The sequence below is a fragment of the Schistocerca serialis genome, chromosome 1 (genome assembly GCF_023864345.2).
Source record: "Schistocerca serialis cubense isolate TAMUIC-IGC-003099 chromosome 1, iqSchSeri2.2, whole genome shotgun sequence".
NCBI lineage: Eukaryota > Metazoa > Arthropoda > Insecta > Orthoptera > Acrididae > Schistocerca > Schistocerca serialis.
The window spans coordinates 1233884623-1233899840 of record NC_064638.1 but is presented as its reverse complement, the minus strand read 5'-3'; the positions used below and the strand labels follow the sequence as shown (position 1 = coordinate 1233899840).

General features: G+C 40.1%; 1 protein-coding gene across 4 annotated transcripts in view; it reads left to right on the top strand.

The window, feature by feature from the left end:
• LOC126419147 (integrator complex subunit 1) overlaps nt 1–15218 on the top strand; it is a 288378-nt gene that overhangs the window by 140239 nt on the left and 132921 nt on the right. For all 4 annotated transcript variants that reach the window (XM_050086288.1, XM_050086260.1, XM_050086280.1 and 1 more), the window contains exon 14: nt 590–742. In XM_050086288.1, the coding sequence (XP_049942245.1) occupies nt 590–742 (153 nt within the window). The remainder of the gene's footprint in view (nt 1–589; nt 743–15218) is intronic.

Here is a 15218-nt window from a genome sequence, read left to right as displayed (position 1 = left end):
GACTCTGTCAAAAACAACATTAAAGAGTGTGTTATTAGAGAAACAATTCACAAACATGACACCAGAAATACGATGAACATTGACGTCCCTAGGTACAGGCTAGCAATAACAGGAAACTCCCGTAAAGTGAATGCCTTCAGAATTTTTAACAAGTGCCCTCTTGCTGCTTAATCCTTACCATTTTAAAAAATTCAATTTTAAATTATATGACCAGCTTACAAAAAATTGATGTTACGATATAAAAGAGTTTTATGCTACGGAAAATGCTGATATTAATATTTAAAATTATAGCTGTATACAGTACATTTGGCTTGTACATGTAACATGAATATTAATTTTAATGTTTTGATTGCAACTATAATGTGATATCATTGGAAAAGCTTCTTCTACTGTATGTGATCAACGGCAGTAAAAAATCTGAATCTGACCCTACCACCATAGCTGTGTTCTCCTGCTGCTGCTGCTCAGCGAGTGGACTTCTATCTAAAATTGAAAATTGATAATTTTTGTTGATAACTATTATGTATGTTGCTTGATTTAGGTCTCACTAATCTAACATTTTGTAATGACTGTATAAGATTTCTTGCAGGTATCAACCACCACAGCTGGCGATTACATTGTCGTACTGGAAGGCATGGGTAATGCTGCTTATTCTCTCAGCTCACAACCCCTCCAGATTTGGCTCCATTGGTTGGGAGAAATATCCAACATTGCGTGCTTTCATGGAGATGTGCATTACAAAGTAAGTTTGTTATGGAAGAGGGTAACCAATATTCGTATTAAATACACTGGGTAGGTGTGACAATAACATGCAATAGTGAAACTTAATGAAATGGAATTTATGAAACTGCTCATCCCCATCTTGTACTCTAAAAATGATTCACAAGTATGAAAGAGAAATAGCCAAGGGGCACAAGTAAGAGTGGGAGAAGAACCTCAGGATTTTAGGTTGTTGTAGTTGTACAAGGGTATGACAGGAATGTGAAATTGTTGCGGGAAGCAATCTGTATTACATGTACCTGATTCCAAAATTACATTCTTCAATGTTAGATTTAGTGAATATTTAAGACACTTTGTTCCTCTTTTGTGAGTTACAGTTCTGAACTATTGTTGCTTTACACAGTTAACCTTATTTGTTTCCTAACTTTATTTAGCATTTATCAAACAATGGAAACTCCATGTAGGAATATTAGCAATGTAGGAAAAAATAGATTGCTACTTACCATAAAGAAGACACATCAAGCAGCAGATAGGTACAATTAAGACACTCATATATAGCTTTCAGGTTGGTGGTCAAGTGTGTTTACTGACGAAGGCTGTGGCTGAAAGCTACATGTTTTTGTCTTTTAATCATGCCTGTCTGCCACTTGACATGTCTTCTTTATGGTAAGTAGTACTCTATCTTTTCCTACATTTTTTATCTTGCTTTTAAATTATAATGGAAGAAATATCTATTTTTGAATGACTGTTAGACATTCATCATCTTTTTGTGTTTCATATCTTCTGGTCATGCTTCGTTGCTTAGTTCTGACTGAACAATTTATTGCCTTCATTTCTGATTTGAGAATTTACTTTCCAAGCAGTTTTTGGTAGTTCATGTAATTTACATTTGTATGTGTGGATACAAAAAAATGAAGTTTTGTCAGTTATCTCTGCAATTGTATTTACATACTTGTAAAGTAGCATGTTAAAAGTTGTACCAGGACCAGGATTCAAACTAGGACTTTATGCCTTTCATGAACAGTTGCCTTAACTATCCAAGCATGCCTTCTGCACTGACTCAAATTCTCATTCTTACTTTATGACTCAGTGCTAATGTCTGAACTAGAATGTGCTGATGTTCTTTTATTACAGTAACAGCAGTGCTGCAAAGTGGAATGGTGGGCTTCTGTCCTAGCTCTCTCTCTCTCACACACACACACACACACACACACACACAGATGCCCACGGGAGAGCTCGAACCTCTGGCAGGAGGGGCCATGCAGTCCGTGACATGGCGCATCAAACTGCATGGCGACTGGAGATGGATACCTCGTAGTCAGTTCAGTACTCCAAATGTTTGTGCAATAACTTGCACATTAGTGCTGAAGAACATTGTTCATAGGTTCAATTGGGAAACACTGATTTCCGAACGATGCTTTCAGTGCACCCATATTCATTCGGTTTGTTCACTGTATATACAACAGCTTTTTGAACAGTAAGTGCAGATAGTTCTTCATTGGGAAGACAAACAAATCTGTACACTAACCAAATGTTTTCGGCAGGTAATAAAGTCCAAAGCGTAGCCAAGGAGAAAACCGTGTAACGCAGGGTTGTTGTCAATAAATACACTGGAGAGCTTGCTGTAGACATTGGCTGACAAATGATGCCATGGCATTCTATGTCTTCATCTACATCTACATGATTACTGTGGAATTCACTCTTAAGTGCCTGGCAGAGCGTTCATCGAACAAGTTTCGTACTATTTCTTTACCATTCCACTCTCGAATGGCGCGTAAGAAAAAGGAAAACCTAAATCTTTCTGTTCGAGCTCTGATTTCTCTTATTTTATTATGATGATCACTTCTCCATACGAAGGAGGGTGCCAACAAAATATTTTTGCATTCGGAAGAGAAAGTTGGTGATTGAAATTTCATAAATAGATCTCGCCACAAAGAAAATTGCCTTTATTTCAGTGACTGTCACCCCAACTCGCATATCATATCAACGACACTCTCACCCCTATTGCGCGATAACACGAAACGTGCTGCTCTTCTTTGCACTTTTTCGATGCCCTCTGTCAATCCCACCTTGTTAGGATCCCACACCTTGCAGCAATATTCCAGCAGAGGACAGACAAGTGTACCGTATTTACTCGAATCTAAGCCGCACCTGAAAAATGATACCCAAAATCCAGGAAAAAAAAATTTCCCGAATCTAAGCCGCACCTGAAATCTGAGACTCGAAATTCAAGGGGAGAGAAAAGTTTTAGGCCGCACCTCCAAATCGAAACAAAGTTGGTCTATTGTAATATGAGACACAATTTAGGTCGAATGAATGATGATACAGCTACAGTTTGGTTCGAGTCTTAAGCTTAGCAGTTAAGCTTTACCAAGTAGCCATTGCTATGCGTCAGGCGCTCCGTCCGTGTTTATACAGATACCCTTCCTTTTTCAAGTGCTTCGTCTGGTTTGAATCGGTTGCTTTTTTTTCCTGGATCTGATAAGTACCGTTCTCTTTGTTATAGGTGTTTACGTCACTCTAAGCTGAAAATGCATTATTGTACTGTGTCATGCATTGTTTGATGCATTCTGATAATGAGTGTTTACGACCTGTCGCCGCTCGCGGCATGCCTTGCTTTTGTGCGCACTATCGCCGCTTACAATAAAAAAAGAGAAGAATTGTCTCATTAGCGAAACAATGGCAAGAGACTGGTATTTGTTGTTACTTACACTGCTGCTTTCTTTGATAATGATCAACAAGAACCAAATAATAGACTGCGTATGATAGATGTGCTGAACGAGAGTTTAGCTAAAATTTTTCTCCGTTTCAAAATCTTTGCAGATGCCTCTTGTGTACATTACATTCTGCACAGAAATTAGAGTCATCTTAGATTTAAAAATCTAATCAATTGCCGTGCTTCATTTCTGAGTGTATCACTATTAGGCATAACAATAATACGAATATAAACATGACATGGTATGTATATTCTTCCGCGTTTGCTGCTGTCTCACACTAGGTTCGTAGGTTATTAGGCAGACAGGATTTAAATGCGATGATAGCAAACACGAAAGAATACATGGCAAAATGTTTATATTCGCATTATTCTTATGGTGAAGAGAATACTGCATGTTATTCACAATTCATAAAAGTTCCTATTAGCAACCATCTCTTCTCACAGGTAGGAAAAAATTCAGAACTTAGAATTAGCCATATTGACAAACATCGCAAATAGTCTTGCCAGTCAGATTTTCGTAGTACATTGAAATGCTGCTACATTCAAAGATGAACAATATGGAATTTGTATTTACTTCGTTGGATAATGTATGAAAATGCAGTGGTCGAAACTCGGGGCGGCGAAAAATGCTTGTCTTCCACTTTTTTTAAAATTTATTTACTGACACAAAGGTTTTGGCGCCAGTATTTATCTTTGTGCCTGCAAAGCATGCCTTTGTAGCGCTACATATATTCGATGGCGGAAGTGAGTTGTGGCGGCACCTACCAACATTTTTAAGAACTACCGCTTACTTTGCACTCGATTCTAAGCCACAGGCAGTTTTTTGGATTACAAAAACCGGAAAAAAGTGCGGCTTAGATTCGAGTAAATACGGTAATGTAGACTGTTTCTTTAGTGGGTTTGTCGCGTCTTCTAAGTGTTCTGCCAACAAAGTGCAGTCTTCGTTTTGCCTTCCCCAAAATATTATCTATGTGGTCTTTCCAATTTAAGTTGCTTGTAATTGTAATTCCTAGACATTTAGTCGAATTGACAGCCCTTAGATTTGTGCGATGTATCGTATACCCAAAATTTATGGAATTTCTTTTAGTACCCATGTGGATGACGTTCCGCACTTTTCTTTGTTTGATCGTCTGATGCCTTTACTAGACGGTAAATTACAGTGTCATCTGCAAACAATGTAAGGGGGCTGCTCAGATTATCACATAGATCATTTATGTAAATCAGGAACAGCAGAGGGCCTATGACACTACCTTGCAGAACGCCGGATATCACTTCTGTTCTACTTGATGATTTACTGTCAGTCACTATGAACTGTGACCTCTCTGAGAGGAAATCACGAATCCAGTCACACAACTGAGATGATACTCCATATGCACGCAATTTGATTAACGGTCACTTGTGAGGAACGGTATCAAAAGCCGTGTGGAAATTTAGGAATATGGAATCAATCTGAGATCCGTTGTCAACAGCACTCATTATTTCATGGGAATAATGAGCTAGCTGTGTTGTACAAGAACGATATTTTCTGAATCCGTGTTGGTTATGTACCAATGAGTCATTTTCTTCAAGGTGATTCATAATGTTAGAGTACAGTATATGCTCCAAAATCCTACTGCAAATTGAGGTCAGTGATATGTGTCTGTAATTCAGTGGGTTGCACCTATTTCCTTTCTTGAATACTGGTGTGACCTGTGCTACTTTCCAGTCTTTGGGAACAGAACTTTCGTCAAGTGAGTGGTTGTATATGATTGCTAAGAAAGGTACTATTGTGTCTGAATACTCTGAAAGGAACCTGATTGGTATACCATCTGGACTGGAAGACTTGCCTTTGTCAAGTGATTTGAGTTGTTTCGCAACACCTAAGATATCTACTTTTATGTCACTCATGCTAACAGCAGGGGCCTTAAATCTGCCGCGTGCCTTTTTACATGTGACGTTGTGCCAGCAGTGTCTCCTACTGTGCTGTGCCTGGAGACATCACCGGACATATGCATAATTATATCAGTTGATCCATCAAGATATCGAGCAGGATTTCAAGATCCCTCTCCCCCTTGAAATGACCCATACTGCCATCACTGTCTTGGCCAGTCCAGAGGAGCATGAGATGCATGTAGCTTACTGTGAAGGATGGGTTGCACCTTTAGATGCTACAGTTGGTAGAGAAGCCACTTCCACATCCAGCACCAGAGAGACAGGAGGTGACAATAGTTTGGACTCGTAACTTACTTCTGGTTCCAGAGAAGACTGTGGGCCCTACTTTGGACCCGTTGCAGATTGGGGTTCAGGTCCATGCCCATATGGATGATAGGTGATGGCTGGAGAATAGGGGATGCCAGACATCCACCACGTGGGACATCATCCTGGAACTGGATGCTGTATCTGCTGTCTTTGATGGTCCTTCGAGTGGGTGAGGTGGGCTGTCACTGCCAGTGTGACAGATTTGGAGGTGGAATTTACCCCAGGTGGCACAAATGGAGCTGATTTCAGTGCCTGTGAAGGGTATCTCAGAGTGTGGGTATCATGATCAGCTGGTGGCCCTGCTGGGCAGTAATGGGGACACCCACCCAAAAAGGTATGGCCACTGTGTCCTGTACCAATGGAGACTGTAACAGATCTGACAAGGAATGATGAGGGTGTCCTCACAAGACTTTCCCTGGGGCTCGGATTGTGGATTGGTGTTACTCAGTGAGGGAATAAAAAAAAGCAGTGCAGAAACAATAGGCTTGGATGTTAAAAGTTTCTCCATATGAATTTTAAATGTTCACACAGAATGTTTGGGAATGCCATTAGATGTAGGGTGAAGCAGTGGTGTGGTGGTATGCTAGATTTCATTCAGGTTACAGAACCATTGAAAACCAGCCTTATGAAACTGTGGCCCATTATTGATGACCAGAGTTCATGGAGCTCCTGCAGTAGAAAAAACAGTGGCCAGGGCTTTAGTGGTATTTTCTGTCATGGTTTTTATTTTTATAACATGTGGGAAATGAGAATCTGCATGTATTAAAATCACATGGCACCATGGAATGGACCCGCTAAGTCCTCTTGCACCCAATCTCGGTGCTAGGTAGACATAAACCACAGCTGGTAGGCGAAAGCGGTGCAGTTTGCTGCATCTGACAAGCTAGGCATTGTGGAGCCGTACATGCAATACCCTGATCAATATTTGGCCAGTACATGTCACTGGGCCAGATTCTTCATTCTGATAATGCCCAATGGAACTCATGCAAGAATCACAATATGTGGTGGCATACAACCTGTGTTTAGAAGATTTCCTTTAATAAACAATCTCTGGAATCACTGATTGACACTGACAGTTGTCTTAATTCAGTAATATGACATCAAAAAGATGAAGGACATGGCACCATGAAAAGAAAAAGAAAGTCCCAGGGAGGCTCTCGAAGGAACAGCTTGCAATCAGCTGATTTGTACGAAATGGCAAACGTGTCTCAGTAGTGGATCCTTATATGTGACTGCTGTGATGTATCTGGAGGTGACAGGAAACTTTTCCACTGACTGTTCCAATTGAGAATCAGTGTTGAAGCAACCGGTCTTTTACTTATCAAGTCCCTCATCAGGATACATAGAAAATCATGACAGTGTGTCTGCTTTCACATGCTGGGCCAGTGTAAGATACTAAATGAAATAGTGGTAATTTGATAAGAAAAGTGCCTAGTCTTGTAATTTCCGAGATGTCATTCAGGCAGTTTGACTTTGGGCCAAATATGGACAGCAGCAACCTATGATCCAAGACCAGATGAAATTTGTTACCATTCATAAAGATGCTGTTTTTCTGAATACCAGAGATAATTAACAGTGCCTTCTTATCATATGGGGTTAAAAATGCAGAATTTATGGATACCAGAGATAATTAACAGTGTCTCCTTGTCATCTGGGGATAATTGTTTATGACCCATGGTGAGTGCCTTAGAGGTAAATGCAATAGGCCATTCTGAACAATTCGGGTACTTTTATGATAGAATGGCCCCAACACTGTTGGGTGGTGTGCCCATGCCCAGCACTAGATCTAAATCAGGCTGACACAGGTTCAGGCCAGGAGCAGTTTGCAGACATTTCTTCATCTTAAGAAATCTCCACAGTTGATTCAACAGTTGAGTTACCCTTGCAATATGCGGAATTAGTAACCTTGCCCAGAGAAACCTGCACGTTATTCGTTCTTTGCTATTAGAAAATGAGAAATGGCTGATATTTTCTGTGACCTCGATTTGAGGTCTCCTTTGCCAAGGATATATCCTACATATTTAATAGTAGAGTAAAAGGAGCAGTATTTTGACAAGTTACACTCCTGAGTTCTTCCTTTCACTATTGTATCATCCAGATAATTTACACATTGTGGAATGTTGACAGTAGTTTTTTTTAGAAATTTCTGAAAGTTTGCTGGTGTGCTAGCAATTCATAAGGTGAACTGCTATACTGATAAAGGCCAAATAGAGTATTTAATACAAGGGTGACTTTGGAAGCCTCGTGCAAAGGAAGCTGAAAGTAAGCTTCTGGATTATTAGTCTTACAAGAATGCTGACCCCCAGACAATTTTGAAAACAGATCATAATGATCTGGAAGGGGGTACGAGTTTACTATCGACTGTGTGTTTACGGTACCTTTGAGCCCTTACAGTGGTGTATCATACCACTTGGTTTGCAAACAATGACTAAAGGTGATGCCCATCTGCTATAAGTAAATGGAGATAGTATGTAATGATCCAGTTTTTATTTAATCTTATACCACAAGGCTGAAGGTATCAGGCAGACATAGAAAATGTACTGCTGATTCAAGCCATTCCCAGTCCAGGAGAAAATAGTAGAGCTTGTTGGAGACACAAAGAATCAGCTTCTGCACACAAAACAGTATTCTGTATTGCTTAGACTGTGTGTTAGATGGAAAACTCAGATGCTGTATATCCAGGCTAAAATTATTTTGTACCAGGGGTTCTGCTAATACAGGAGAAAGGAAGGGTTGTGATTACGTGGCTGTATGTTAACTCCAGAAACTACCTGGCCTAATATTGAGATTTTAAGTTGAGTTTAAATCCAGTTTAGTAGCTACTGATTTTAACGGTGGAGGCCCTAATCGAAGGCTGATTGATGATTGAGACTGAGGGCCCTGGAACGAAAAAAGAATAAAATGGTAATACCATGAACCATGGCCAACAACATAAGGTATCATGGTGCTACCATTGATGCTGCGATGTCGTTTATTTGCTTCTACACACATGAATGAATGCTAATGGCGCAGCTAGCTCTTACGTACATCTGCTATGTGACCATGGCAAAAGCACTATTGGCACGTCATTATAATGTGGGTAACTACATGTAGCATATAGAGAAAAATAATTGGGACAACTGGGCTGTTTGCAGAAATTACAGAAAGGCTGGGTAGAAAAACTGGTATGGCACCGAGTTCAGTTCCTGATTGGTTGAGCAGGGCCCACTTCACTGTCACCTGGACTGCATGACACTTTTACAATTGTAATATCGGGTCATACCACATTGCCAGTGGAGATGACATTTCAGGTGTTTAACACTCTGTAAAGATGTTTGCCTGAGCTGCTTGAGTAATTGCGCTGGCAGTATGCAAGGCTTCAGAAAGGATCTGACTGCCGCATCTTTTGGGCATGCACTTCACTGTCTAGTGCTAATCTAATCACCATATCACATTGAAAAATCCCCTTGCAGTGTCAGACCTCCACAAAAGTTTCTCAGTTTAGCCATGAGTCCGTAGAAGGTGGTGTAGGTGATGTACAGGGTGATTATAATTAAAGTTAAACTTTCAAACCATTGTAGAAATAATACCACTGGTCAGAATGACGTCAAATTGCAACAGAATATTATCGGACAAGGGGGAAAACGTATGGCAGAAGAAAAACAAATAGTTACAAAATGTAACACTGTAAGCATCATAATTTTAATAATGGTCGACTACAAGTGACAAATGAATCATACAATAATGCCTAAGGTTGATGTTAAGCAAACTGTACTACTCAGTTTACACGAGTGTACAGGTTTTACATGAGTTTACAGGTGTGATGCTGTTAGTTACGTAAGCCCATACACCAGGGAAAGGTCATATCACATCGGATGGGAAAAATCGGTTTTTAATTGTCCTGAGGCCAAAAACCGCATAAAAAGCATCAATCAAAATCAAATCGGATTGCCAATTTCCATGTGACTGGCACAAAACATGTTCAATATGCTGTCCACTGTTTTCTGCAACAAGTTGAAATCGAGAAACAGCATGTTCCACAACTGATCGAAGTGTTTCCGGGGTCATGTTCAGAATGTGTTGCACAATGCATGCCTTCAATGCAGCTAAGTTTGCAATCAGAACACTGAACGCAACATCTTTCAGGTAACCCCACAGCCAGAAATCACATGGATTAAGATCAGGAGGAGGCTGTAGGGAAATGGTGGCTGATAATTCTATCATTTCTGAAATGGCATTTCAGCGGCTGTGTAACTGGATTTGCAATGTGCGGAGGTGCACCATCTTGCATAAAAATTATCCCATCCACACATCCCTGCTGTTGGAGAGCTGGAATTATGTGGTTGCACAAAAGACACTCTAAGGCTTGCCAGTGACGGTACAGGTAACAGGACTGGAAGCACCTGTCGCTTCGGAAAAGTGACTCTGTGATAAATGAAGCCGTAAACCCACACCACACAGTGACGTTTTCAGGATGCAGTGGTGCTGGTTGATTTGCGTGTGGATTTTCTATTGCCCATATTAAACAATTCTGTGTATTGACATATCCTGTCAGATGGAAGCGGGCTAAGACTGTCCACAAAATCTTCCACATCCAGTCATTGTCCACTTCCATGTGAGCATGAAATTCCAGAGCAAAGGTCTCTTTTGCTGGCAAGTCAACAGGAAGTAACTCCTGCACATGGGTAATTTTGAATGAATAGCAAAGAAGGCTGTTTTGTAGGACTTTATGCACCGTGCTCATGGGTAAGTCCAACGTTCGGGCAATTCTCTGTGCACTACACGTTTGCATACCACCCCTTGTCTCCTCCTGCATTGCTGTGGCCACTACTTCCACTGACGTCGAATCAATTCGTTTCCTCCCTCCACAAGGTGGCACACCAAAAGAACCCATCAATTCGAATTTCCGAATCATTTCCTTCAGACCCACAGCAGTCATTGGACCAACCCCATTTTTCAAACCCTTAAGTGGTGGGAACTTCTGCAGAGTGACACGTGCACAGTCATAAATCTTGTCATACAGTTTTACAAGCAGAGCACGATCGTGCTTTGAGACAGGCATGGTGAATGTCGCAGAGACAAAAGGATGAAAACCGTGTACCCATCGTGTTTATACCAACTTCAATGGATCGTGCGCGTGACAGGTGTTTTCATTTACGTGTTCTGACACATACACCACCATCTATTGATCAATTTTCACATTATTTGTTTTCTTCTGCCATACGTTTTCCCACTTCTCCGATAATATTCCATTGCAATTTGATGTCATTCTGACCAGTGATGGTGTTTCTACTGCGTTTTGAAAGTTTAACTTCAATTATAATCACCCTGTACATAACAGGTTATACCTTCCCACCTGAGACTGTCTACTAATTTTTCCCTTGATTATCTTAATGAGTCTGTGTGTAGGATTTCCTCCTACTTGTTTTCTCTGAACCTCTCATTGATGATGTCCCTCGAATCAGTTCTTGTAGTGCATTGGATTATTTAGAAGATGCAAACAGGTGATCTGTGATTATAAATGGAAGTGCGGGTAGCTAATTTATTTTCCCAGGATGTCATTACAATGTGTTTATTAACAAAAACCATTGAACAGTTATGGTTAAATAGTCTGAAACGATTCATCTCAAAAAGATAATGAAATTAGAGAGCATGATGCAGTGTTCTATCACAGAACAAGAAGTTTTGGGTAAGTCCTATTGCTGTTTATTATGTAAGAACAGCATCATAATACATCATATCACCAAATGGTGGGATTAGCTCACAGCCAAAATCTCTTGCATACTTTGAAAAATTTTGTACCTATTCATGCATCATTGGTAGCTTAACAATTTTCATTTGTCTACTGATTTAACTGGTTTACTGCGTTCTGGTATTGTTGTATGAAAGCGCTGAGGACCCGTAGACTCCTCCTAGTTTTTTCTGTGCTTAAAGTGAACTTTGATAATGAATATTGAATAAAGAGAATTCTGACTTTTGCACTGGAATGCCTGTGATTTCCCCTGTGTATCAGTCATCAAATAAGATCTTTTCCCACAACTTGCATACCCCTTCCCACCCAAATGACTCACTACTATGCCATATGGTCCATTTGCCATCAATGCCCACATGAGAACCAGCTTCTACAAGGTGTACAACTTTGCTTCTGCCATTTTTTCCCCATCGTTTGAGGCTTTCTCCCATATTCGGGCAGTGTACGAATCCCGCGTCGAAAAAATTCTTCATCTTTTGAAGCAATCCACTAATCGATACAATTTGTGACTTCTTCATGAGATCGGAAGTGTTGGTCAGCCAGGCCATGCGCCATTGATCTAAACAGGTGATAGTCAGAGGTAGCAATGTCTGGAGAATACGGCGGGTGGGGTAGGAGTTCCCATTTTAACACTTCAAAGTATCTTTTGACCTCTTTTGCATCATGGGGTCAAGTGTTGTCATGCTGCAAAATCACTTTATCATGCCTCTCGCTGTACTGCGGCCATTTGTCTTTTAATTCTCTGCTCAGATGCATTAATTGTGTTTGATAACGAGCACATGTGATTGTTTCACACGGTTTTAACACCTCATAGTACACAATGCCAAGCTGGTCCCACCAAATGCATGATCTTGGAGCCATGAATATTCAGTTTGGCCGTTGACATGGAAGCATGGCCAGGATATCCCCATGGTTTTTTGCATTAAGAGTTACCGTAATGATCCCATTTTTCGTCCCTGATCACAAGGAGCTGCAGAAACCCCTTCAGTTTTTGCCTCTGAAGCAACTGTTCACAAACACACAAATGCTGTTAAGTCTCTTGGTTTCAGCTCACACAGGACCTCAGTTCCTTCTTTCTGAATCATGCCCATAGCCTTGAGACGTTTTTAAATGACTTGCTGTATCACTCCCACTAATCGTGCCAATTCTTCTAGAGTTTGACGCGAGTCTTCATTCAGCAATGTCTCCAATTATGCATGTTCGAAAACATTCTCTCTTCCTCCACTATTTCGGTCTACGATGTTAAAATCACCAATCATGAAGCATTGAAACCACTCTTGCCAGGTTCTTTCACTAATAGCATCCTTACCATACATACTTGAGAGCATTCTATGAGTCTCAGCCGCTGTTTTCTTCATATTGAAACAAAACAGTAACACCTCCTGCAAATGATGAGAATTAGGCTCGCAAACTGACATTTTCAATCAAGAACAACTTTATGATGCAGACACAAATCGACTAATGTTTGAATGAGGTTATGTTGACAGACGTCCAAGCTAACTACCTGACGTCTGCGATCTGTTTCTTTCGACCGCTGCTTACCGTTGTCGCCACCTATCAGCAAATGACGGAAGCTAAATTGTACACCTTGTAACTCACTGCTGTTGTACTCTGCAATGCCGCTTAAGACACCAAATTATTCTGCTAGCTGCAGAGTCCCAGTAAAATGTAAATTTTAGAAACTAAAATGCTGTCCAAAGCAAGAGAAACCTTACAATGTGCATGCATGGTTCTGCTAATGATACTTCACAAGAAACTGTAAACTTGCATTTTTCTACTCATGCCCTGCAGGTCTGCCATCCTTGATGCATAACCGTGTAAAGTTACCTTTCGATTTTGATGAACCACCACATGCATTTTTGTACCAAAAGGTTCACTCATAAGTGAGTGAACAGTGGTGAGAGGTAGCACTGTTCGGTCATATAGACAGGTCAGCTTTCACACAAATTAAGAGCTGTGGTTTGTAGGTAATAGAAAGGTTTACTGTCTCTCGGGTCACTTAATGTCACTTACCTGGAAATGAAGTGCTAAATGCTTTCGATACATTTCTCAGTCCACCCAGGCTTCATTGAAGAGCTGCGCAGCTGGGATTCCAGAAGTGATTGTAGATGTGGCAGATCTGTCACCTTCTGTGTTGAAACTCTTGGTAAAATAGCCTGAAGAATCTTGTTTTGGCACAGGATTAGTTACAGTTCCAAAAATTCCTCATTGTCACTGTTGTAAGTCTGCTCCTTCAGCAATTCAGATTGTATTCAGCACTACGTATTTACAGTTGAATCACAGGATGTAATAGGTCCTTATACTTCTGGAAATACACTACACAAAGGACTTTGTAGTTGGGTACCTTCTCATCATTCTTATTCTTTAATTTTAATGCTTAAATAACACTTAAAGATCTTTGCCTGAATAGTACAATTTATAATGATGATTTGCAAAAGAAAGTATGGGTTTATAGATTGATAACATGTCAACATAATAAAACACAGATTTCAAAATGTAACATGAGTTACCATGGAATCTCCCGGTTCAGGTTTTGAAGGTGCTGTTTAAGTCAAGAAGATTATGATAAGTGTCATATTCTGCCATTGTTGCTCAGTACTTTCAAAACTTGCTCTGAGCACTATGGGACTTAACTTCTAAGGTCATCAGTCCCCTAGAACTTAGAACTACTTAAACCTAACTAACCTAAGGACATCACACACATCCATGCCCGGGCAGGATTCGAACCTGCAACTGTAGCGGTCGCGCGGTTCCAGACTGTAGCGCCTAGAACCGCTCGGCCACCCTGGCCGGCGTTGCCCAGTACTACCCTTGGCCACTGTTTGTTGGTGGTCAATCATTTGTGCAGGCAACTGTTTCACTGTCAGACCCACATGCAGTGGCATGCACAAGATCCAGCATCATTTATATCTGTCATGACTGCTTTCACAAATTGCTGTACCTCTTGTAGGGTGGGATATGCATAATAGAGGTCTGGCACCTAGGCCTTCAACATGGATATCTCCCATATGGCAAGGGATAGGAGTAGGCATGGAATAACCTTGGCATTAAACAATTAAGGATTCTTAAATCAAAAGCTGCTTCCAAATTAGAGAAACTACAGATAATTGGACTAAATCCCAATCTTAATGAACAAAGAATGCTTCAAAGATAGTAGATGTCAAAATTCATGATATCGCCTGTAAACTCGACATAAAAGTCTGCAACCATATTTTTATAACAACTATTAAGTGTTCCTTTTTGATTGGATTTTAATGACAATTAAAAAAGTTGTGCACACTTTAAGTGTATTGGTAACTTTCCACTTAATCTAAGATTTTGTCTCTGTAATTATTATGATTGATAAATTATCATAGCAAGAATTTGCCAGTTTTGCCTGATTGTTAATACCATAATATGCTTGGTGATAGCTGTTGACTTCATATTGTGCAATGTATTGATATTGTACTATATTGTTTGTGTAAAAACATTATTTTTATTTCTTGTTTTATTTTGATGATAAAATATTTAGTTCATTCCATGTCAAATTTCCTAATTTTGGAATATTTTCCTTCCCGACCGTCACAGATTTTGATGAAATTTTATGCGAACATTCACACGTCTGCAGTGAACACCTTAAAGTTTAAAATTCATCAAAGCAATACGGGCTGGGATACAGTCACTTGTTTGACCCCGTGTGGAACTTCATGCAGAGTTAATATGAATTTCTGGGAGATTATGAGCTGTTATATCTTGAGCAATATTTTGTTGAAAGATATGAAATGTGGCCCTCTTGTACAACTTTATCCAATTTTTGAAAGAATAATGAGGAAA